General features: G+C 41.1%; 1 protein-coding gene across 3 annotated transcripts in view; it reads right to left on the reverse strand.

Annotated features, from left to right (window-relative positions):
- Nucleotides 1-3,355: 3,355 nt before the first annotated feature.
- The window catches only part of DHTKD1 (dehydrogenase E1 and transketolase domain containing 1), a 46,482-nt gene continuing 23,405 nt past the window's right edge, over nt 3,356-26,432 (reverse strand). For 2 of the 3 annotated variants that reach the window (XM_014849487.3, XM_070500824.1), the window contains 10 exons: nt 25,738-26,050; nt 24,449-24,533; nt 23,820-23,959; nt 18,920-19,070; nt 17,764-17,870; nt 11,883-12,047; nt 8,072-8,154; nt 7,567-7,736; nt 5,908-5,993; nt 3,356-5,071 (listed from right to left, as the gene is read on the reverse strand). In XM_014849487.3, the coding sequence (XP_014704973.3) occupies nt 4,970-5,071; nt 5,908-5,993; nt 7,567-7,736; nt 8,072-8,154; nt 11,883-12,047; nt 17,764-17,870; nt 18,920-19,070; nt 23,820-23,959; nt 24,449-24,533; nt 25,738-26,050 (1,402 nt within the window). In that variant the 3' untranslated portion in view covers nt 3,356-4,969. The remainder of the gene's footprint in view (nt 5,072-5,907; nt 5,994-7,566; nt 7,737-8,071; nt 8,155-11,882; nt 12,048-17,763; nt 17,871-18,919; nt 19,071-23,819; nt 23,960-24,448; nt 24,534-25,737; nt 26,051-26,432) is intronic. The other variant, XM_070500825.1, reaches the window with a different exon arrangement.

Genomic DNA, 26,432 nt, shown 5'->3' on the forward strand with positions numbered 1-26,432 from the left:
CCCATAAGCACCAGTTAACAAACCCAGATGAGTTTCACATGGACCAAGCCTTCCTTCCAGCTGTTTGTAATTTTTCACTCCCCTGACGCTGAGTCCCCACTCACCTCTCTCCCTAGTCCCTCACTCTCTTTTTAAAACTCCAGCCACCTTTGTACAAATCAAAGTTCGCTTTGGGCTCTTTCCCTACTAAAATAGCATATTATGGATTAAAATCTGTCTTTACCACTTTAATTAGTGTCTGGCGTTGCTTATCTTTGAATGTACGCACACACTTGTATACAGATACATACACGTGCACACACATACAGCAATTTAGGCTGGGCTTGCATGGGTCTCTGCTCCACTTGGAGTCATTGGGACAGCTCCAAGGCTGGGGACTGAAATTATCAAAAGGCTCTCTCACTCATTCACAAGTCTGGCATTTGACACTGGCTGTCAGCTAAGACCTCAGCAGAAGCTGTCGGCTCAAACACCTCCACAGGGCTTCTCCACATGGCCTGGGCTTCCTCACAACATGGCAGCTGAGTGCCAAGGCATGTCCTTGGAAGTGACCCAGCATCATTTTCAGGGCACTGTATTTATAGAGGCAGCCACAAAGTTCTGCTCAATTTCAAGAGGGAAGGGAAATAGACTCCACTTCTATATGGAGGTATGGCAAGGTTCTGGAAGAGCATGTGGCACACAAAATACTGCTCTGGTGACTTTTGGAAAATACAATCTACCGTAGTCATAATCTCACATCCTATGACTTCGTTCTTACCTCATTCTACTTTGTATTAGTCATTTTCGTACTTGTCTAACTTCCCCTACTCCATCATGAACTTCTGGATGGCAGGGAGGGCCTTAATTTTTGTGTCTACAATATCCTGCAAGTGGTTGACTTAAATAGAGTTTTGACAGTCGATTGTGAGCTAATTTCATGAAAATAACATCCTTTCCATACAGATGCAGTAAATTGAAAATCTTATTGACAGAAAGAGAAGAGTAGCCAGTACCTCTTGCCTGCCTATTTCTGAGACAGCTCCATGCTTCAAGTTAGAGTCTGGGAATAAGTTTTGACACACTAGATAACTGGTAAATTACCCGTCCAATATTCTTCAGTCTCTCTACGACTATGTGCTACTCAGGACTTTTGCTTGTATAACCACACTATGCCACCCAATCCACATCAGGAATATCATTCTACCTTGACCTCCCACATTGTTGTAGCACACCCAACAAGAACATCTCCCTCTCTACGTGTAAAATGCTTTGTCTTCTCAAATAGATTGTTAGTCCATCGAGGACAGTGGGCAATCCATTTTATCTTTACTCCTATGTATTTCTTTCTTTTTCCCCCAAAGATTGGCACCTGAACTAACAACTGTTGCCAATCTTCTTTTTTTCTTCTTCCTCCTCTTCTTCTCCCCAAAGCCCCCCAGTACATAGTTGTATATTCTAGCTGTGAGTGCCTCTGGTTGAGGCATGTGGGACGCCGCCTCAGCATGGCCTCACGAGTGGTGCCATGTCTGCGCCCAGGATCCAAACTGGCGAAACCCTGGGCCGCCAAAGCAGAGCACATGAACTTAGCCACTTGGCCATGGGGTTGGCCCCACTTCTATGTATTTCTAAAGTCCAAAACAATGCTATGTATGCATAGGTGTCCAATAATTATTTATTGAGTAAATACCATTGTACTCTTATAGGGTCCTTTCTTATTTTTTTAATTATAGCTGGTTCTCCATATAAGTCAAAGAAGACACAGGGAAATAACAGCAAAGGAATATACTTTTATTAAAAGTTTTCTAAATAACAGAAATGAACTCATAGATGCGAAGGACAAATTAGTGGTCACCAGAGGGGAGGGGGATGGCGGGATGGGCAAAATAGGTGAAGGAGACTGAGAAGTACAAACTTCCAGTTCTGAAGTAAATAAGTCACGGAGATGTAACGTACAGCATAGGGAATATAGTCAATAATATTGTAATAACTTTGTATGGTGGCAGATGGTTACTCGACTTGTCATGGTGATCATTTCATGATGTATATAAAGGTCGATTCACTATGTTGTACACCAGAAACTAATATTGTACATCAACTATAGTTTTCTAAAATTAACTGATTTTGCAATCGGCAATGGGGAAATAACTGTCTGCTTTAGATTGTGCTTTATCAGATTTAAATACAAACATGACAATGAATTACTACTTCTCTAGAGTAATTTAGAAGTTGTTTATTTGTGTAATCATGTATTATGAATATTGAGGACTTAAATATTTTGTCCTATTTTCCCAAAAATATAATAGTTTTAGCCTGAACTATATGAGAAGCTGAAGAGGAAAACCAAATATCCAAGTAAATCCAAGAGAAATATCGGTAAAGCTTTTAGAACCTCAAGACCCAGAAGTGTTGCTTCTTAATCTGTGACTTCCTTCAAGTGTAACCTCTAATTTCTTTAAAGTGTACTTCCTCAATATTTTTTTTTTTGAGGAAGATTAGCCCTGAGCTAACTGCTGCCAATCCTCCTGTTTTTGCTGAGGAAGACTGGCCCTGAGCTAACATCCATGCCCATCTTCCTCTACTGTATATGTGGGACGCCTACCACAGCATGGCTTTTGCCAAGCGGTGCCATGTCCGCACGTGGGATCCGAACTGGCGAACCCCGGGCCACCGAGAATCAGAACGTGCACACTTAACTGCTGCGCCACCAGGCTGGCCCCCCTTCCTCAATGTTGTAAAAGGGATGCTATTTCTATTGTCAGCCAATGAATTTTAAAATATAATAAAACTTCAAAGGTAATACAGTCAGACTAAAAAAGGCTATGCTTTAGAATATTTTTCTTTATAGCACGTGTATGGAAAACAAGGAAAACTAAGCAAAAATATTTTATTTTACTAAGAATAATGCGTCATTTTAAACAAAATGAAAATTTTTTCATGGTTGTTAATATTTCTATCCACTGAATACCCAATTTGAACTCTATCTTCATTGAATATGAAATTTAGCATAAATGTAAATGGGGTACAAATATCACACTATCAAATTTTTAAGAGGAACAAAGTAAAATATTTTTATTTTATTTTATTATAATATTTTTATCCCATGCTTTATTATGGGAGCATTTGATTGGGAATTCTTCAAATGGTCCCTTCCTGCAAGGTAATTCAAAATGCTGACCATGTGTCAGAGGAGATTGAAAGCAAGAAGGGTAAGATACAGAAGACACATTTCACGGTTCAAGGTGGAGAAGATGTAACAAGAAACCATCAACAGACATGAGGTGTAAAGTTAGAAATCTGGAGAGACAGAAACTAAACTAAAAGAAAAAATCTAGACTTTGAAATTTTTTAACTCAAGAAACCAAGAGATCTGAAAACAATGATACTGTGCTTTTATTTTTTTATAGTTCATTATACAACATTGGGTTCTCATTAAATAGACCTTGGTAATTTCACTGATTTACATGGGTGGCGCGGAGTTACCTGATGTATAAGGCTTGACGCAGGGAGGAAGCATTAAGGTATATAGGAAAAAAAGGGATGTGAATATTACAAGAATATTAAGTCAATACCCTAACGCACACGTTTAAGATGTGAATCATGAGTCTACTGCTGTGGCCAGAACAACTGTACATTGATTCTGAAAGAAAGACAACACCAGTTGCCAGTAAAAGTGGAGAGGGCGTTCCAGCGGCTCGGTACTTCCCCCATCATTTCTGAGAACAGTGTCACAGCACAAAAATGGTAGACGACAGAGCCTCTGCAGCACCAAGCCACGTCAAGCTATGGTTTGCTGTCGTCCAGTTGTTCTCCCAGTACTGAGTTAAATTTCAGAATAAGGGAGTGGGTTGGTGATTTGTAGAAATCCCCACGTACCTGGTGTTGGAAAGTTCCCACCGTCAAAGTTAACGTGCTCCTTACATACCATCAGTAAACATCACACCGCAGCAGGGACTTTCAGAGGCAAGACTGATTAACCAAGGGCTGAAATCCCCATGTCAGACACCGAAAGTCAATTAAAAATATCAAGATATCATTGCTAGAACAATTTAGGGAAAAAAAGATACCGTGGCAAAGTAGATCACAAATCAATTTCACTGTAGCTAAAACTCCTTAACTTAATAATACCATGCAAAAGGATCATACACCCAGGGGCCAGCCCAGTGGCACGGCGGTTAAGTGCACACATTCCGCTTCAGCGGCCCAGGTTTCGCAGGTTAGGATCCTGGGTGCAGACATGGCACCGCTTGGCAAGCCATGCCGTGGTAGGCGTCCCACATATAAAGTAGAGGAAGATGGGCACGGATGTTAGCTCAGGGCCAGTCTTCCTCAGCAAAAAGAGGAGGATTGGCAGCAGATGTTAGCTCAGGGTTAATCTTCCTCAAAAAAAAAAAAATGATCATACACCCAGAGATTCATATTTAATAGGACCTATATTTAACGATAATGGGTGAAAAAACAATCTTGAAGAAGACAAACCAATATAGTTTTGCTACAGTGTTTGGTGAAACATTTTTCACAGTAGCTGGAAAGCAGCACCAGAGATGACATAAAATGAACACATTGGTAGTCCACAGGGCTTTGAATAAAATCAACGAAAGTGACATGCAGCAAGCAAGTCATTGAGGTAATCTATATGTAGCTGTAAATTCAGGCTAAAGAACTTTTCCTGGGTATAGAAAGTTAATTAGAAAGAGGAGAGTCTGAAAAAATCTGGATAAGGACCTAGCTACACAACTCACTCAGATCTAACCAAAATAAACACGAGTGTACTTTTAAGGATGAAAGGTACTTGTCAGGTTCCTGTATTGATGAACGATTCCTTTGACTACTCCACATATTCCAGGTTGAACTGTTCTCATCAATCTCAACATCCTGGAGGAATCTAGTCTTTTCACGTTACCTGACAGAAGGAGGAGAGAGGAGAGGAAGGCCTTCCTTTTTGTGGCAGTTTTCTTAAAAGGCAGTAGGATTTCTTCAAAGGACTTCATCAAGCAAAGGTCTTGGTGAGGACATCTTCATGCTGCTGCAGGTGAACAGCGCCAATTCCTACAGCAGGTGCTGGCAAAGGGGGTCGGCTCACAAGACGCAGCTATCAGTGAAGCAGAAAAGAAAGAACATGACATTCTGACAAGATCAGAGCTCTGCTTAGTTCCTCCAAGGAGGTGCATGAATTTCTCTCAGCTTATTTAACCATAAATCACTTTCTTGGAAAAATAATGAGCTACCTAGAATAGCTTGGAGGGAGATATATGTCACAACTAAAAGCTACTAACTAAATTCCAGGCATGATAAGGTGAGATAAATTCTTGAATTTGCCTTATGGTTCAGTAACTATTAGTTGGTTTTAGCTGTAGAGTTTCCTAAGTTAGAACTATTTACATGTGAAAATGATTTGAGCCGAGCAAACTAATTTCAAACGAGGAAACTGAATTCTAATCACAGCAGAATAGACAGACAACAGAAGCACAATTGCTCTTGTTGTTTCTCCTTTCTTAAAGCATAATCAAGAAGATTTGGCCTTTGATGTATACAAGCTGTGTGAACAGGCCTGGAACAAGCGTTACTGGGCGTCTCTATTTCCATGTTGTAAAACAAGCCTGCTCATCACTCTGCCCGTCACCCTGCTCCCCCAGGGCCTGGACGCTGACTTTTAGGACAAGAATGCTGAGCACGCTAATGGGAAAGGTAGCCGACAGGTAAGGGTTTTTCCCTTTTTGAGTATAACCTCTTTTTTTTTCACCTTATACTACTATGTACAGATAAAACATTTGGCATTTTATTCTGAAAGAATGCTCTAAAACTAGATTTTATATTTTAGTTTATCTTTAAAAAACTGGACTGTCGATGGGGGTAAACTCATTTGTTGGTGCTCCAGGAGAAATAAGACACACACACAAAACACTCCAAAAGAAATAGAGCTATTACCTTGCAGGCCAGTTGCTTTTCAAACCTCGGAGAAACAAAAAACCATGGACCCATGTTCTGAGGCTCCTCCTGGCTCCAAATAAAGTCTATAAAAGCAGAAATTCCATCTCACTACCTCCAGTAAACATATACAACACACACACACACACACGATATATATGTATATGTATACATATACTAAATTATTTATAAAATGCCTTTCCAATGTGGCACAGGGTCACTTGCCTTTTTTTTGACAAAGGCATAGTCATGTATCCACCACGACAATCATGATACAGAACCATTCTCTCAACCCCCAAAATTCTCTCATCCTGTCCCTTTGTACTCAACTCCTCCTCCCACCTCCAACATCTAGCAACCATTGACCTTTCCCTCTCCTTACAGTTTTGCCTTTCCCAAAATGTCAGATAAATGGGGTCACACAGTATGTCGCCTTTTGGGCCTGGCTTCCTTGAATTAGCAAAATCCACCTGTGATCTTGTGGATAGCAATAGCTTGCTCTCTTATTGCTGAGTGGTGTGATATTGCATGGATGCCACACAGATGGTTTACTCATTCACTGCTTGAAGGACATTTTGGTTGTTTCCAATTTGGGCAATTATGAATAAAGCTGCCATAGCCATTCACATACGGATTTTTCTGTGAACATGTTGTCCTTTCTCTTGGGTAAATACCTAGGAGTGGGACTCTTGGGTGGTATGGTGACTCTATGAGTAATTGTATAAGAAACTGACGGACTGTTTTCCGCCGTGCCTGTACCAATTTGCATTCCCACCAGCAGTGAATGAGGGTTCCAGTAGCCCTGCTTCCTTATCAGCACTTGATATTGTCGATTTGTTGTTTTGTTTTCATTTTAGCCATTCTAATAGGTGTGTAGCCATATCTCATTTTGGCTTAATTTGCATTTCTCTTATCACTAATTATGTTGAGCATCTTTTCATATGGTTATTTGCCATCCAATTCTTCGGTAAAGTGGCTGTTCAATTCTTTTTGCACATTTTGAAAAACTGAATTATCTGTTTTCTTACTGTTGAGTTTAAGAGCTCTTTAAACATTCTGGATAGTCCTTTGTCAGATATGTATTTGCAAATATTTTCTCCCAGTTTGTGGCTTCTCTTTTGTTTTCCTTGCAGTGCCTCTCGCAGTGCAAAAGGATTTCATTTTGATAAAGACCAATTTTTCTTTAACGGGATGTGCTTTTGGTGTTATATCTAAGAATTTTTTGCCTAACCCAAAATCATGAATATTTCCTCCTGTCTTCTTCTAGAAGTTTTATAATTTTATGCTGCACATTTAGGTCTGTGATCAATTTTGAGTTAATCTCTGTACAAGGTGTATAAAGACATCCAATTATTCCAGCCCCATTTGTTGGAAAGGCTTGTCTTTTACATTTATAATTGATTTATCATAAATTATAGTATAGCATTGATTTCCTCTGAATTCTCGAGAAATTTGATGTCAGATGAGAGAAGGGGGCAGACTGAAAGGGACACCAAAAAAGATATGGAGACATTGGCTTTCCTGGTATAATTTTCTTATCTCCAGATTCAATTTTCTAATAATGCTCACTGGCCCCCATAACCTCTTTTCATTTGAGATGGTCCAAATAGGTTTCAGATATCTGAAAACCAAAGAACCCTAACCAGAATGACCCTTTACCTTTAACGTGGTTGTATTTGCTCATCTCTTGTTGTAATGAATCCAACGGGAAAGGACAGAGTTCCTCTATTCGGATGATGGCGAAGTCATGCTTCTTGGCCCCCAAAGATTCTCTTTGCTTCAGCAGGGCATAGAAATGTTTGCCACAGCAGAACACTAGACTCTTAACACTGTTGAATAGAAAAGGGACAATGGGATGGGGGAGAAATATCTTAAAGTAAGAACTGTATCAGAAGAAAGGGGAGACCATGTAGATAGAATTGCTTCACTACGGAGGCAGTGGGGGACCTGTAGTTGGGTTCAGTCATACGCTATGCCCTGGCAAGGCTTCTTGAGCAACATGCGCCTCCAAAGTTCGCCCTCCCATGCGTACTCTAACTTCTACTCCACTGACTCAAAGGAGAGAAGCGACTTGAGTCGCTCTGGATTCCTTAACAAGAACTAGTTTTTCCACTCACTAAAATTCCACCGAAGAGTATGAATACAGAGATACACATCAAATTACTTTTTTGGATCCACAGATGAGTCACCAATGACTGGTTTGAATGTCGTTCCAGGTGCCATTTCTTGAAGAGTTGACACAGCTGCCTAAGGAGGGGGAAAAAAAGCCGTAAGTCTATCAACTAATGGAAAGGAGCTGAAGATGCTTTTACTTATAAGGGATCTTTACCAAGAAACAGTACTAAAATTATCACCTAGCTATAATCACCAAGTCAGAAAATAACAAATGTTGGAGAGGATGTGGAGAAAAGGGAACCCTCATACACTGCTGGTGGGAATGCAAACTGGTGCAGCCACTGTGGAAAACAGTATGGAGATTTCTCAAAAAAGTAAAAATAGAAATACCATATGACCCAGCTATCCCACTACTGGGTATTCATCCAAAGAAGTTGAAATCAACAATTCAAAGAGACTTATGGACCCCTATCTTCACGGCAGCATTATTCACTATAGCCAAGAAGTGGAAGCAACCCAAGTGCCCATCGACTGATGAGTGGATAAAGAAGATGTGGTGTGCATATACAATGGAATACTACTCAGCCATAAAAAAAGACAAAAGTGTCGCATTCACAACAACATGGATGGACCTTGAGGGTATTATGTTAAGCGAAATAAACCAGAAAGAGAAAGACAAACACTGTATCATTTCACTCATACGTGGAAGATTAGCACACAGACAAAGAGAACAGTTTAGTAGTTATCAGAGGAGAAGGGGGTTTGGGGGTGGGCAAAAGGGGTGAAAGGACACATTTATATGGTGACTGACAAAAAGAATGTACAACTGAAATTTCACAATGTTATAAACTATTATTACCTCAATAAAAAAAAAAAATCACAAGGCCCCCCCCAAAAAAATTCTCACCTAGGACTATAAGTAAACATATGTACTAATAAACACGGTAGCTTTTCCAAAAAATATCAGTTCTATATACTTCAAAATAAAATTATTTTTCCAAGGTTACATAAGATTGGCTTTCATCTGGTGCCATGATAAAAGTTTAAGAATCAAAATTTCAGTTTGTTCATACAACTTTATTATCAATAAAAAATATGCTTCAATTTTGGGAGATTAGAAACAACATTTTATAGAATTTATATTGTGAACCCAAACAGCTAAGCTAGGGCAATTATTTCTGTCTTTAGGGCTTTGACTATGCTTTATAAGTGAAACCTTATCAGGTCAGAACAAGTAGGAACAAAACATGAATATTTCTGTGATGAAAAGAAATGTCATTAAGGAGCTCAATTTAAACAAATACTTGTTGCAAAGAACTCAGAGTAGAAAACAGATGAAGCCAAAGTTGGGGGTTTGCTCCCTTTTGCTATCATCTAGTTAATTTCCCTGTAGTCTAGTCCCAAATGTGTACAGGACTCATTTTGACTAGGCCATTGAGGGCAGCCACACTGATGCTGGGATCTTGTGATATAACTTTAAAAATTAATATTAACTATTCAGCTATTCTTATTACTAAATAATGTGTGATCTTTCTCCATTCTGAACCAGATCCCTTTGTCAGTCCCCACGTCCTATGATAGGAATCAAACGAAGCTGGGGTTTAGAGTTGGGTGGGAAATTGGGATGGGATTTAGGGACCACGTGCCACACAAACTCCCTATAACCCTGCGGCGTGCTTGCCACATGGCCAGTCATCTCCAAACACACGATCAAAAGAAAGTGTTAACATATTCTGAGAGAGCACTTGTACCAATAATCCAATTTTCACGAAGAAATCAGAATTCAATAATGGCCATACTTGCTTTCAATTAATAAAAGGACTTATATGTTTACAGAAGATACTTGACTACTTAATAGGAGTAGTTTTTTATCTGGAAATCTATAGGATAGCTGTTGATATTTTTTAAGACTCCCAAGTAAGGCCTCTCTTATTGGATATTGGGGCAAGGGGTGAAAGATTAGAGCCAGAATACAAACTCTTATTCTCAGTTTCAAACAGCAAAAGAAATTCTCAATACTTGGTAACATACATACATTATATTTAATATCATTACATTCCTGTATAGTTATGTTTGAGGGCATAAGTGACAACCTTAGGGGTAAAACGAAAGTTGGGTCAAGAATCCCAGATGTATATACCTCTTAGAAATAAATTAGAGCCATTTTCATTTTGACTCGGCCTCTTTAACATTGCTGTTTTGAAATATCTGTGTCAACAGAGTTCCATCAGAAAGACTTGTAGAAGAGATTGCATTAACTTTTCTCGAAATTTTCTTGAAAGCATCCTGTGATGTTTCTAGGCTCGTGAAGCCATCTCAAAATGTACAGTGTTCACAGGGACATTGGGTAAGAGAGAATAAATCGACCAAACAAATGAACCATTGCCATTGGTAGAAATGACCTGAAGTGCATTTCCTCTGCACTGACTCCCAGAGTTGGGAGTAGGGTGAGGCAGGTGAGGAGTCAGAGGACAAAATTTAGGGAAGCACTCAGCCTAGGATGGTGCAAAAGCCAACTGCGAGAATAGCTCTCTACTCCCCTCCAAGTGCTAGGAACTGCTTAAAAATACAACCAGTGAAAGCAAATAGCTCACAACTTTCCCCAACACCCCTCAATTCCAAATATGCACTCCCAAAGCTTTGTGAGAAGAACAAGATAGTCTTGAACAGCCAAATCCTCACTGACCTATTTCACCGCAGCAGCAACATCCAAATAAATGTAAATGTTTTTTGAATGTTAATCCTAATTAAGACTCTCATATAAAACTGAAAAAAATTATAGCAGATGGGAGATATATATGCTTACTAGGACGTATTATCTTGAATTCTGCATTTGAAAACTAGCATATTTTTGTGATTTAAAAAATATATTGTGCACTTAACACTTAGTTCAGGTAAACCAAAAGAAAACTCACCCTTTTAATTCAGTGTAGCTAGTAGAAAAAATCTAAATAAAAGTCAATGAGTAACACCACACCTTTTCATCAAAATACTTTAAATTCCCAACTTGCTACTATCAACATGCTTAGGCCATTTGGACTTTGAAACTTTTTCTACAAAGTTATTTCTGCTCAGACTGGCATACCAGGGGGATAATGTCTGCTATCCCCGTCCTTGATTACAATGAAAGTGAACACTACCTATATTTCCAGTAGTTTGTGTTTTTTAATTTTTGCTGAGGAAGATTCACCCTGAGCTAACATCTGTTGCCAATCTCCCTCTTTTTGTGCATAAGCTGCCACCACAACATGGCAACTGACAGACAAGTGGTGTAGGTCTGCGTCCAGGAACTGAACCCGTGGTCACCAAAACAGAGTACTCCAAACTTAACCACTAGACTACTGGGGCTGGCCCATCCAGTTATTCTTGAAAGGCTGAAAAAAGAGAGAGAAAGCAGCATGGCCAATTAAAACTACAAAGATGTGTCTGTAATTCAGAACTGTAAATTAATACAGAGATAGAGGAAAATGCAGTACAAAAATGACAAAAGGTGGGGCTGGCCCCGTGGCCGAGTGGTTAAGTTCGCACGCTCTGCTGCAAGCGGCCCAGTGTTTCGTTGGTTCGAATCCTGGGCGCGGACATGGCACTGCTCATCAAACCACGCTGAGGCAGCGTCCCATATGCCACAACTAGAAGGACCCACAACGAAGAATATACAACTATGTACCGGGGGGCTTTGGGGAGAAAAAGGAAAAAATAAAATCTTAAAAAAAAAAAAAAAACTGATAGAAAACAAACACAAGAAGACCATCGAAACAGCACTAAGAAAAAACATATAAAAAAAAAAAATGACAAAAGGAGAAAGTCCTACCAACTGTTTTCCTTTTTTTTTTTTTTTTTTACCAGTTTTTTCTACTTACAGGGAACCTGAGTAACATCTTAGGAGAAGCAACAATCAGGGGTTTTCTGAAGTTCCGGACCATTTGTCTCCGAAGCAAGTGAAAATACTGTGCAGGAGTAGTCGGGTGGACCACAAACATGTTCACCGTGTCTCCATCTACGCCCTCTTCTCTGCTGTCACACATCTGGGAGAGAAATGAAAGAAAGGAACGGAATGTTCAGATCATCTAATTCAATCACAATGACGTATGCTAGCCGAAGGGAAACCCAGGGCTCTCCATCAGAAGGAGAAAATATATTCCTCTTCGTTACAGAAAAATACCAGAAGGTGAATTTATGACTTGTGAAGATTAACCAGACGAGAGATCGGATGGCTTTCCCCGTCTGCCCAATTCTGTGTCTTTTAAGACGGTTGTTCCCAAAACACAGCTGATTGCAAGAAGCCTCTGGAGGGGAGCTTTGAAAAATACAGACTCTGATGGCTATGAGGTTAAGATGGTGGAACGAAGCACTGTTAGAATCTCACTCTCCTAACGAAATAAACACAAGGATAGTTTGGTTTGTTTTAAAGACAAAAACAAAATCAAAAGCAGCTAACAAGGTTGAAAAGTTGAGAGTGAATATGGATCTTTCTCGATTTATGATGAGGTGATCGCTCAAAATACCCATGGTAAGTTGAAAATATCGTAAGTATGCAAAATCGTCTCACACAGTCTATTTTATACTAAAAGGTTGAATATCTCACATAATTGATTGAATACTGTGCTGAAAGGGAACAACAGAATGGCTGGATGGGTACAGAATGGTTGTATCAGCTGTTCACCCTCACGATCGTGGGGCTGACTGGGAGCTTTGCTCGCTGCCCAGCATTGCAAGAGAGCATTGTACTGCATATCGCTAGCCCAGGAAAAGAGGAAAAAAATCAATATTCAAAGTATGATCTCTACTGAACGTGTATCACAGTCGCACCATCATAAAGTCAAATCATAAGTCTGACCATCATAAGTCGAGGACCGTCGATAATTAAATCTCAGAAGATACTGGTGGTTCAGAAAGCTGTGGCATGGCTCCTAACCCCACTTCAGGGGCAGTGGAGAGAAAAGAAAGTGAGTTGACAAAATCCTAAGAATTCTTACTAGTCCCCTCCAGTTTGGAGAGGGGGTGTGCGTAGGCAACCCTGGGGGAAAAATAAAGGCAAAATCTAGAGTCTGAAGGCCCTCCAGTGCTCAGTGGAGGCAGCCGGGGCTGCCAGCCTTGCCTCTTCCAGGGCACCTCACAGGCCAAGGAAAGAGACGGAAGCCCATGGAAGCTATATACATCCCTGACCAGAGAAGCAGACCCTTGTATGGGGTTAGTGATTGAATCTCATAAGGGACCAGAGGATTTAGAAAAAAAACCCCTCTGTCCAGCAGGACTCTCTCCTCCCACTCCATGTCCTCAGACTCCGCAAACTAGAGCCCGTACTCAACTATTGTTTCAAGAAGGTAAATTGGTACCAACTGGGACGATATTCAAGGGGATTTTACCCACACCCTATCAGAGTAACTACTGTATAAAGTCTGTGAAGAATTGCCCTAAAGAACCAAAGACATGATGAAATGAAATGACAAAGCAACGATGTAATATCATAGAGCCAAAATAACTTTTGACATATGTATATATAAAAAAAAGGAAAAGAACAGAGCAGGCAAAAGGCAGACTGTTTTAACAAAAGACGCAAGTGTTGGAGAGGAGGTGGAGAAACAGGAGCTCTTGTATGCTGTTGGTAGGAAAGAAAAGTGGTACAGCCACTATGGAAAATAGTATGGAGGTTCCTCAAAAAATTAAAAATAGAACTACCATATGATCCAGCAATTCCACTTCTGAGTATATATACAAAAGAATTGAAGTCAGAATCTCAAAGAGATGTCTGCACTCTCATGTTCATTGCAGCATTATTACAATAGCCAAGATGTGGAAGCAACCTAAGTGTCCATCAATGGATGAGGGAATAAATGAAACGTAATATATATAGTAGAATATTATTCAGCCTTAAAAAATGAATCCTGGGGCCAGCCCGGTGGCATAGTGGTTAAGTTCATGTGCCCGGCTTCAGTGGCCTGAGGTTCACAGGTTCAGATCCCGGGTGTGGACCTGCACCGCTCATCAAGCCATGCTGTGGCGGCATCCCACATACAAAATAGAGGGTGACTGGCACAGATGTTAGCTCTGGGACAATCTTCCTCAAGCAAAAAGAGGAAGATTGGCAACAGATGTTAGCTCAGGGCTAATCTTCCTCACCAAAAAAAAAGAAGAAGAAGAAGAATCCGGCAACATGGATAAACCTTGAGGACTTTGTGCTTGGAGAAATAAGCCAGTCACAGAAGGACAAATGCTACATGATTCCACTAAAATAGTCAAGCTCATAGAAGCAGAGAGTAGAATGGTGGTTGCCAGGGACTAGGGGGAGGGGAAATGGGGAGTTGCTAATCAAGGGTATAAAGCTTCAGTTATGTAAGGTGAATATATTCAAGAGATCTGCTAGATCTCTAGGTACAATATTGTATTGATAGTCAACAATATTGTATAGTCAACAATATTGTACTGTATACTCAAAAATCTGTTAGGAGGGTAGATCTCATGTTAAGTGTTCTTATTACCACTAAAAACAATTTTTTAAAGGCAGATAGTTTTAAAGATAACACAACAGAATTAGATAAGAAAGGAGAGTGCAGTGCTAAGAAAACCAACTGAGAACCGAAACCTACCACCACAAATCTAATAAATAAGTGAGAAACAGGACAAACAGGACAAAAAAGAAATGAGATAATCACAATGAAAGCAGATGAAATAAGCAAGCACAGATAAACAGCGAATACTCTTCACATATATTAATCCTTTTGCAGGGCTAACAGTAAAATCAGTGATGTAAACGAAGGGTCGAGATAATCACAGTTCAAGGACATGAAATGATAATAATAAAAATAATAAACATCATACATATAAACGTCAGCTATTGCTCTAAGCATTTACATACATTGACTATGCCTCAATGATCCTATGAGGTAGATTGGATAGAACCATTAACACAGATTTGATAATTTTAATGTATACGTAGATGATCCTTTCAATACTTTGGCTTCTTGGTTCCTTGAACTCACGTCCTCCAATAGCTGTCTTCCATCCTACCTCAACAACCTATACCCATGGTAATATCCTTGTTATGATCAATAACAGGAATATCTCCATAAACTGTCATTTATGCGTTCCACTCTGACCACCACTTCCTACCTTTCCAGCTCAACTCTCTTTAACACTTTGACTCCAGCAATCCTTCAACCTCATCGATACCTCCAACCCACTGATCTTATCACCTTTTCACTAGCCTTTACTCTTTTCACATCTCCTTTCTCATCCTTTTTTAGCCTAAATTCCAGAGTCAATCATTATAATCGTTCTTTGGCATACACCCTTAATTCCCTTGACGCTTTCTCACTGCAAACCACAACCCTAGTTGATCCCAATTTTCCACCTTTTCCACATCTGTACATATGTAGGGAATGTAGCTGGAGACAACACACAATCACACTGATTGATCTCACTTTAAATCCTTGACCATGAATCTCAAGTGGGCCCTCAATGCTCTTAGACTATTCTATTTCCCTAATCCATTCATTCTCCTCTTCTCCCAGATGACAGTTTCATACCTTCAAACCCAGGACCTCCTCCTCCATCATCACTCTCATCTAACGATCCAAGAGTATTTCCTCAGACCCCTACCACAACATCTACACAAGTTCTATCATCTGCACCCATATTCTCTGCCTCCCGGTTATCACCAGAGATGAACCCACCATGATCCTCTCAAAATCTCAGCCAATCCCTGATGCCGTGGACGCCATCCCATCGTGCCCACTCAAAGCAATCACTCCAGTCATTCTACCCTCTCTCTTGTGTCATCATTTTCTTCTCTACTGGATCATTCCTATCAGCATACAAACATGCTGTTATTTCTCCTATCTTTGACACAAATTTCCCCATCAACTATGCCCCATTACCTTGTTCTGTTTGCAGCAAAACTCCTCAAAAGAGTTATTTAAACTTTCCTCCTTCCATATACTCCTAAATACCTTCCAATCAGATTTGGCCCACACCACACCATCTAAACTACAGTTACCAACCACCAAATGAACTCTTCAATGCTAAATCCAATGGCTTATTCTCAGTCCTCATCTGAATTGACCTTGATATTCCCTCATTCTTGATACGTTTTCTCCACTTGCTTTCTAGGACCTTCCTCCAACCTCACTGGTTGCTCCTTCTCAGTCTCCTTTCTTCTTCTCTGCAGCCTCTCACTGTTTGACTATCCCAGGGCTCAGTTTTGGGACAACTTCTCTCTTCTATCTGTAATCACTCCTTTGATGATTTCATCCAGACTTATGACCTTAAATATCACCTGTATACTGATGACTCCCACATTGTATCTTCCACGTACTCGTTTCCTATAATTCTTTCAAAAAGCATAGTTTTGTACTTCTCATGCAGGTCTTTAATTTACTTGCAATTTATTTCTGTAATCTGCTTTATAAAATCATTTCTCTGTGTCATTATCTAATATATCACTATCCATCTATTTACTGTTCTATCTACGTTTCTACCAATCCATCATCTATCTATATATTTTATCTGCAAATATGCTAAAATAATTAATGATATGTATGTACTTAGGGTGATGTACAGGGTCTCCATTTATTCTGAAATACATCATAAAATAATATGGATTTATGGATCGATAGAGGGACGATAGATGAGTAGATACGTGATAAAACAAGCATAACAAAATATTAACAGTAGAATCTAGGGGGTTGGCATATGAATCTCCACTGTAAAATTTTTTCAACTGTTCTGTATGTTTGGAAATTTTCAAAATAAAATATTAGTAAGTCATATGCATAAAGAGACATTGGTAATGATTCTCACCGAGTGATAACAATGGTTATTTAAAAAAAATTTTTTGAGGAAGATTAGGCCTTTTTTGAGGAAAATGAGCTAACATATCCTGCCAATCCTCTTCTTTTTGCTGAGGAAGACTGGCCCTGAGCTAACATCTGTACCCATCTTCCTCTATTTTATATGTGGGACGCCTACCACAGCATGGCTTGCCAAGTGGTGCCCAGGTCCACACCCAGGATCTGAACCAGCAAACCCCAGGCCACCAAAGTGGAATGTGTGAACTCAACCACTGTGCCATTGGGCCAGCCCCTAAAATTTTTTAATGATCATGAATCATTTTATGAAAATACCATTATTAAGTGAAAAAAAATGTTTAATGAAAATAGAGATTCCTAGGCCTCATTCCTAAGAATCTGATCTGGCATGGGTCCTTGAATTTTTATGAAAAGCTCCCTAGGGGCCAGCCTGGTAGCATAGGGGTTAAGTTCGCATGCTCTGCTTCAGTGGCCTGGGGTTCGCCAGTTTGGATCCCAGGTATGGACCTACATACTGCTTATCGAGTCATGCTGAGGCAGCATCCCACATATAAGAGAGGACGACGGGCACAGATGTTAGCTCAGGGACAATCTTCCTCAGCAAAAAGAGGAGGACTGCTGGCGGATATTAACTCAGGGCTGATCTTCCAAAAAAAAAAAGCTCCCTAGATGATTCCAGTGATCAGCCTGGTTTAGGAACAACTCATCCTTGCCACATAGGAATCATTTTAATTGCCATAAAAGCGTGATACTATTATACCCAACGCATCATGTTTCCAGGGAATACTGACATTGCATTAGATCTGTTTCATTCAAATACTACAACGTCTTCCAGTTTAAGGTGCACATTCAGTATCTGCAGGAGGTAGTTCTATTTCCAAGCACCTAGGAAGCAGGAAAACATTTCTTGGAATCCATAAGACATTGGACGTACCTGCAAGAAACGTTCTATGCGACAAGAGGAGTGCTCAGGTCCAGCCCCGTCATACCCGTGTGGAAGGAGAATAACAATGCCGCTCTGGAGGAGCCACTTGGCCTCTCCTGGAAAAGCACGTGGTAGGGAGTAAGGACTCTATGAAGCAGGAACAAAACGCACAGTCTGATGGACTTGGGTAGAAACAGATGTTAGTTTGCTGCCTGAGCCCCTAAAACCGTTTTTACTGCACGCACTTTCTAGCACTGTTAACCCATACATAGGGGGAAAATATCCATCCTACTGCTGAAACCCTACAACGACACGTGCACTGGGGCTTCAGGAAGTGGAAGACAAACTCAAAGGTGAACGTCCCGGCTTCTAGGACAGCACATGCCACTCTGATTCCACCTCCCAGGCTGGGCAGCTCCTATCTGCCTTCACAGCACCACTTCCCACACAGGCCACTGTCCTCAAACTGAGGGCACAGACACTGAGAAGAATCTCTCTGCACATATCAAAGCCCAGTCTCCTCAAGGAGCTTTTCTTCCTCACAGCTACAAAGTTACAGAGAAACGCAACCACAGCGAGGCTCTGAAGGGCGCACTCAAAATGCAAGAGCGGCTACCCCCGGAAAATGGGCTGAGGGCCTGGGGGAGACTCAGACTTGTACTTCACAGACTTTGAATTTTTACAAGAAGCAGGTACTGCTTTTGTAAATGATGATTAAAAATAATAAAGATGCACAACTTTCAACTTGCAGATCCTTGAGTGTCCCTGGACGGAGGGAAGTGGATCGTCAAGGCTGCCACTCACTCTGATCGCCAATCCTCACTATGTCACCATTGCCTACTTGTGATTCATCCCACACTCACTCAACATACCCCAGGGGCAGACCCGAAAGTTAAAGGACCTCAGAGCTGGCAGGTGCGCACACTGCTCCCTACAGTCAAGCACATTCCCCAAAGATGGGAAGGTGCTCCCTGCACAGTTGCTAAATGGCCCCCAGCCCTCCAGCCGCCAATTTAACTGCCTGACAGCTACCCATCCCAATGGATGACAGCACAATCCGTCTGGTGCACAGGAGTCTCATCAGCAGCTACGGCCCCTTTGCGCTCATTTGCCCCCGTCAGCCTGGTGCTATGTGTCCACTACACACCCGTATGCCAAAACCAACCTCCACAGATGAACGTGTCAAAGATGATCTGGGCACCATTGAAGAAATCCCCAAACTGAGCCTCCCAGAGGGGCAGTAACTTAGGGCTTTCGATGCTCATCCCGTACTCAAATCCCAGGACAGCCTCTTCTGACAGCGGGCTGTTGCTCACCTAACGCGAGGAAGAGAACAAGAGCACGGTCACACAAGGGAGGACGCGACCCTGAGGCAGGAAAGGTAAAGCATCACGTTTATACACACCTCTCAAAGGGAGGCGGGTAGAGAGGGGAGCTGGGTTTTCGTTCATCTCCACATTCCTTTGAGAAAAGAGATCTACCGCTCTCTATGAGTGATGCATATGGAAAAAGTGCGGACAAAGAGAGAAAGAGATAAAAGAGGTTGGAACATGGGCATTAAAAATTTTCTTGAGGGAGTCAGCCCCAGGGGCGAGTGGTTAAGTTCACACGCTCCACTTTGGTGGCCCAGAGTTTCACCAGTTAGGATCCTGGGCGCGGACATGGCACTGCTCATTGGGCCATGCTGGGGTGGCATCCCACATGGCACAGCCAGAGGCACTCACAACTGGAGTATACAACTATGTACTGGGGGGCTTTTGGGAGAAGAAGAAGAAAAAAAAAAAAAGATTAGCAACAGTTGTTAGCTCAGGTGGCAATCTTAAAAAAAAAAATTAAAAACAAAAAAAAGAATGAAAAAGAAAAAGGTTTTCTTCAGGGGCCGGCCTGATTGCATAGTGGTTAAGTCCGCACGCTCTGCTTCAGTGGCCCAGGGTTCTCTAGTTGGGATCCTGGGCATGGACCTACACACGGCTCATCAAGCCATGCTGTGACAGCACCCCACATTGAAGAACTAGAAGGACTTACAACGAGGGTGTACAACTATATACTAGGGCTTTGGGGAGGAAAAAGAAAAGTGATCCATAAGAGACCACAGCAAGGTTGCAGAATACAAGGTTAATAGATGAAAGTCAATTGTTTTCCTACATACCAGCAATGAGCAGTTGGAATTTAAGATTAAAAACAAAATTTTCTTCAAGGAGAAGCAAAATTAACTTCTCAAATGACCCACCTATGGAGCTGAGAGTCAAACAGTGTCATACAAGCTGTTTAAGAAATATCACAAAACAAAGGAGGGAAGTTTACCCAAAACAACGCCTATCTTTGGTTAGAATCCATTCTTCTAAGATCCTATTTGCATGATAAAGCAAAAGAATCATCACCACATGTTAAGATTAAAAAAGCAGGACACAAAATTACATCTCTGAAGAGGCTAAAGAGATGTGACAAGTAAAGGCAACATGTTTCTGAACTGGGTTTGAAGCCAAGATGGCAGTCATGTCTCTGTGTTAATTTCCTGGCCTAGATGCTTGTATGGTGGTGATGTAGGAAATACACATCTAGGGCATCAGGTTGGCATAGATTTCAGAGTAAGAAAAAGGGCCTTTGTATTATACATCCAACTTTTTTGTAATTTTATGTTTATTTCAAAATTTGTCTAAAAAATATCTTTTAAAGTTACATATTTATAGAACATTATTTGGCAATAAAAAAAGAATGAAATAGTGACCCATGCTACAACATGGATGGACCTTGAAAACATGATGCTAAGTGCAAGAAGCCAGTCACAAAAGGCTACATATCGTATGATTCTATTTACATGAAAAGGCCAAAATAGGCAAACCAATAGAAACAGAAAGTAGATTAGTGGTTGCCAGCAGCTGGCGGGGAGGAAGGAATGGGGAGTGACTGCTAAGGGGTATGGGGTTTGTTTTTGGGGTGATGAAAATGTTCTGAAATTAGACAGTGGTGATGTTTGTGAAACCAGTAAACAGGTAGCCACTGATGATCAGGTAGCTAGTAACGAAAGTTGTTTTTCTTTTTTGTAACTACTGAATACAGCTTTTAACTGTTTACCCGCCCATTGTTAACTGTGCTGCTGAGGCAATATGCTGTCTGACTCCCACTAGGCTCCTACAGATAACATCTCCCTGGAGCCTGGGTCACCATGGTAATGGGTGTTTGAGCTGTTTTTCAGGAATTAGGACCCCCCCCTTGTCCAGTTCAGGCCAGTTGAGACCACCAACTCACCAACTGGGCCCACACAGATGCCCAATAAGTGATGTTTTGATGTCAAGAAGCTAAAAACTCCACCTTCAGATCATGCTAACACAGCCATTTTGTGAACATGCATCCTGTGAAGATGCATGAAGTCTGACTACACTTGCACAGATCATCAATTACGTCACCTCACTCCACTGACATAGCTCTACATGAGGTCACCCTTTGACCTTCTAGGTACCAAATCCAATGACTATGTTATTCTTTCTCTTATCTGACTCCTCCCTCCTTGCCTTCGATGACACGATGACTCAGTCTTCCTGCCTTTCTGGATGCTCTTTTGGGATATCCTTATCCTCTGCCAGCCCCTTAAATGTTGTTTTTCCCAGGACCCTATCCCTTGGTCCTCTTCTCATTCTGCTCTCTCAGGGAGATTCTTCCACCGCTATGGTTTCAAACACTCCTACACCCTGATCACTTCCAAATCTATATCTTAAGACCATGTTTCTTCATTAACTCCAGAGATACATGTCTAATTCCCTGATAGAAATCTCTACGTCCTTGAGCCACTTCAAAGTCAAAAGTCCAAAACTGAATCCATCACCTTTCCTTACTAAACCTGTCCCCTCTCTTTACTCTCTATTTGGGTGAATGCACCTTATATACCAGTTGTCCAAGTTAGGAAGCTAGGAGATAATTGAGGCTAGTCTCTCTTCTTCACTCCCTCTATCTACCACTAAGTCCTAAAGCTTCTGTTTTCTGAATGGTTCTCAAGGCCCCATCTCCCGTCTGTACTGCCATTGCCCTAATTCACATCCCTGTGATTTCCTGCCCAGATCACTGAGCAGCCTCCTTAGAAATTGTCCTAAGTTTCCTCCTCCTTCAACTCGGGAGTGCTCTTTCTAATACGAAAATCTGATTACCTATTCAAAATTCCTCCCTGGCTTCTCTTTTACAACACATTCAAAGTCTTTCACAATGTGGGTAGTCCTATCTGGCCAGTGTCCCTTTTTTTTTTAACTCCTGTATCCACTTGGCAGCTTAAACTCCAGTCCTATGAAGCTCTTTGTAGTTCCCTGAGCAATACGTCAGGTCCTCTTACTTCACAGCTTTTATATGTTCTATCATGTCCACCTAGAATGTTCTCCCTACATTAGACTAGGCAATTCCCAAGGTCCTTCAAGTCCCGGCTCAAATCTGGCTTCCTCTCCCAAGCTTTTCTGGACTTCCCTCAAGTAGATTAGCTGCTCCTTCTCCTATGCAGCTACTATACTTTATACACTTAACTACCTTATTTTCTTGAATCTATTAATGCTTTCATTTATTCCAAAAAGTATTTAATATGGCTTGTAAATATCCATGATATACAACATGATAATTTAAATGGAAGTGGGGAGAAAGAAGATAAATAAAGATTGAGACACAGAAGGGAGTTGGGGAAAAGCAATCTGGTGACCTAGTCATTTGTCACTGAGGCTGCCATGGCCTCCACCCATTCCTAGAAGCCATCACTATTATTTTTTGAAAAGTGCATATATTCATTGTTTTATTTTCTGATTTTATAGCAGCCGTTATGTATAAGGGAATGCTGGTCAGTTGCAGAATTCACGGTGTACACACAATAAAGACAAACCAAGCTCAAGCAGGAGTTTCTCCAGGGGCCTTCATATAAAGGACACGGTTTATGATAATCAATGAAATCTCTGACAGGTTCCTCGGAGCGGATGCAAGGCGTTTAACTGAGGCTTTTTAAATAGCAATATTAAAAGTTAATTGAGGGGCTGGCCCCGTGGCCGAGTGGTTAAGTTCGCGCACTCCGCAGCAGGCGGCCCAGTGTTTCGTTAGTTCGAATCCTGGGCGCGGACATGGCACTGCTCATCAGACCACGCTGAGGCAGCGTCCCACATGCCACAAATAAAAGAACTCACAACGAAGAATACACAACTATGTACCGGGGGGCTTTGGGGAGAAAAAGGAAAAAATAAAATCTTTAAAAAAAAAAAAAAGTTAATTGATACTATAGATCAAATCACGATACAATAAAAGATATTGGGGTGGGGGAATACTAAACATTTCAGTATCTAGATCACCAGTCTGACTTCATCCAGGGGTGGATTTTAGACTAATTTAAAGAAAATATAAGCTGTACGTCCTTTAAGAAATCCCCCTGGAATTTCGCTTTGACAAGTGAATTTCTTAATAAATATTGAGTATCAGTGAACTCAAGATTACACCCTCCAACACAGGGCTAGAGTAAGAAAAAGGACAATGTGCCATTGACTGTACCTTAAAGGATAATTTATGGTAATAAACAGCATGCACCAGGCACTATGCTAGTTGTTGGAGAGAAAGAAATGAAAAGACACAGCCGCTGCCCTTGACTCTAACGAGTACAGCTCAGTGACTGGCACACAGAAATACATGGTAATAGATATATTCATCAAGCCCACAAACGTTAGAGAATAAGGTAACCCTGAGGAAGTGGGTTTCTTTTTTTTTTTTTAAGTAGGCAAGATATGTTGGCTTATTATCTACATCTTTGGCTTACTTTAATGAATTCAGCAACACGCATGTTATACTGTCAATTTTGAACTGATAAAATGAACATACACTTGACATTTGCAAGATTACAGATAAGTAGCCAGAGTAAAATAGCTCTGGTCTACTCGCTAGTATGTTACTTCCATTTCAAGTGTATAGACCTACATTCTCCACCCACTCAGCACCCCTTTATTTCAGTAAGTATTGAACCCAAAGTTGCTGACATCTGTTTCTAGTTGCTTTAAGAATCCTGTAACTATGATCATCAGTTCCTGGGTTTTATAACAGACATTAAAACATCGTACCTCTAGAAACCCCTTCTGATTAGGGTCCATATGGTTCAGAGGAATATAGGTGTCATCTGTCTTCTGGCAAACAACCATTGCATGCCTCTGACTAAAAGTTCCACGGCCAACATCTTGGCCACTCAGACGGACGTTAAAACCTTATGCAAGCAAGAAGGAAAAAAAAAATCCAGATTCCCATGAATAACCTAGAAATAAGAAGGCATGGTGACCTTGAATTCTTATACACCAGCTCATCCTGAGAATTTTCCTTAAGATAATAGACAATCCTTACTAAAATATGCCTGTCCTATGTTCAAAAGTCTGTAGTCAAGGTGAGATTGTATAAGAACGGAGAGTCATCATTTGCCCTAGAATTTTTAGGGGAAAATATCAATGTATCCAGCTCTGAGCCGTTTGTTTCTCAGGAATAATTGCTCTATCGTCTATTCTCTGATGAAGGTTGTCAACAGGACTTATATTAAGATTAAATCATATTGTCAGATACGAAAAGTTAACACATTTTAGAACCTCTCTAGTCAATGAAAACAATAGGAGGTAGCGGTAATTCAGAACCGCAGGGGTCACATATAACAAATGTCATATGAAGCATCCCCTCCCAGCTGTGCAGCTAAACAGAGACTTCTTACCTTGAGCAAGTAACGAGCCCAAGGCCAGAGCTTCTGCCGTGGCCCAGTCTAACTTGGTTCCATCCATCACCTTCTCCATTCTGGACTGTAAAATTCAAGGGGAGGAAAAAAGAACGTTCTAAGAGTCCATATAGTTTTTTCACACTGGGTTCAAAAAATGTAAGGCAACAATGGTAAGTATCAAAAACATAATGTGAAATTAAACAGAAAGTGCAGAAGGATATATAAGAGTACGACTGCAATTATATGCTGCTTAAAACAGGAAAAACACACCCGCCCTCAGGTCAGTGGTTAACCCCGCAGTGAATGAGAGAAGCTGGACCAGGAAGGGCTACACAGGGAACCGTGTGTGTAATATTCTACGCCTTCAGCTGGATGCCGAGTACAGAGTTTGCTTTAATGGTCTCTAAACCTATAAGAAGTTAAAAAGGAACTTAGTGCTTTAACAATAATTCAGAGGGCAGAGCGTCTTCATCCAAGTTCAGGAAAGATGAAGGTCTTTAACTCCTTGCTCTCTGGCTTTAGCACGGAGAGTCACATGTTCCAGAAAACCCCTCAAATGCCAGGTAAACTGGGAGGGTTTGTCAAGCAATATCCAACATGAGACAACGTGTAAAACCTCAACATGTTTAAGGGTCCAAATGGTTGTCTTCAGGGGTTGATTTTTGTTTATTTAATTTCAGCCACTCAAAAGAATGGAAATGTTTTCTGCTCACTGGTCAGAAAGATCAAAACAGGCATTCCTGTATTGCTGTATTTTTTTGGATTAATTTTTTAGGAAGATTAGCCCTGAGCTGAGCTAACATCCGCTGCCAATCCTTCTCTTTTTGCCCTAAATTAACATCTGTGCTCATCTTCCTCTGCTTTATATGTGGGACGCCACTACAGCATGGCTTGATAAGTGGTGTATAGGTCCGCACCCAGGATCCGAACCGGCAAACCCTGGACCACCAAGGTGGAGCATGCGAACTTAACTGCTATAGCACGGGCCGGCCCCTGTATTGCTGTATTTTCAATAATGTGTGTAGTACATGTGCATGTAACATATTAACAGGTATGAATGAATGAATGAATGAATGAATAAGTAAATAAGTGGAGGAAAAACAGACATAGAAAAAATCTGAATTAATTGACTATCAGTACCAAAACACCGCTAGGATCAGTTCCTAGAACCTGATGTCACACAATAAATATTTGTCAAAGGAATTAGTCAACCAAAAAAGACCAGACCAACACCAGTCCCTTTGCTGCACAAGAACAAACTGACTGGAGAGTTCATTGCTGCCTACCTGAGCATACACCTTCAGAAGGTGACTGTGCATCTGGAGCTCCTCCGGCACCTCCACAGACTTCCCGCCAATAAACCGCAGAAGGTCCAGTGGCACACCTGTGTTCCAGGTGGTAATGCAAGCTTCCGGCTGAACCAGGCCCTGCCAGTGGGCCTGCAGGTTGGTGGCCAGGGGGCTGTAGTGCGCCGTGTTGGTTAAATGGTCATTCAACTTTGCATAGTAGGAGGCTTTGATTTCTGACACCTCTTCCTGGGTCATGAGTCCATTGGCAATGAGGTGCTCTGCATACGTATCTGGGATGCTCTTCCGGGCTCTGCGTAGTTAGAAAGAGGGGGAAAAAATCAATCTTGTAAAAATCGAAGAGAGACTATAGTCATTGTCAAAGACACTGTAAAGTGCCATCACTATAAAAAGGCATGCGGGAAATATTTTAGAACTAGATAGCGGAGGTGGTTGCACAACATTGTGGACGCGCAAAAGGCCACTGAACTGCTCACTTTAAAAGGGTCCATTTTATATCATGTGACTTTCACTCTAGTGCATTTTTTTTTCGGTGAGGAAGATTGGCCCTCAGCTAGCATTCGTGCCAGTCTTCCTCTATTTTATGTGGGATGCCGCCACAGTGTGGCTTGATGAGCAGTGCTAGGTCCGCGCCCAGGATACAAACCTGTGAACCCCGGGCCGCCAAAGCGGAG

The sequence above is a fragment of the Equus asinus genome, chromosome 29 (genome assembly GCF_041296235.1).
Source record: "Equus asinus isolate D_3611 breed Donkey chromosome 29, EquAss-T2T_v2, whole genome shotgun sequence".
Lineage (NCBI taxonomy): Eukaryota > Metazoa > Chordata > Mammalia > Perissodactyla > Equidae > Equus > Equus asinus.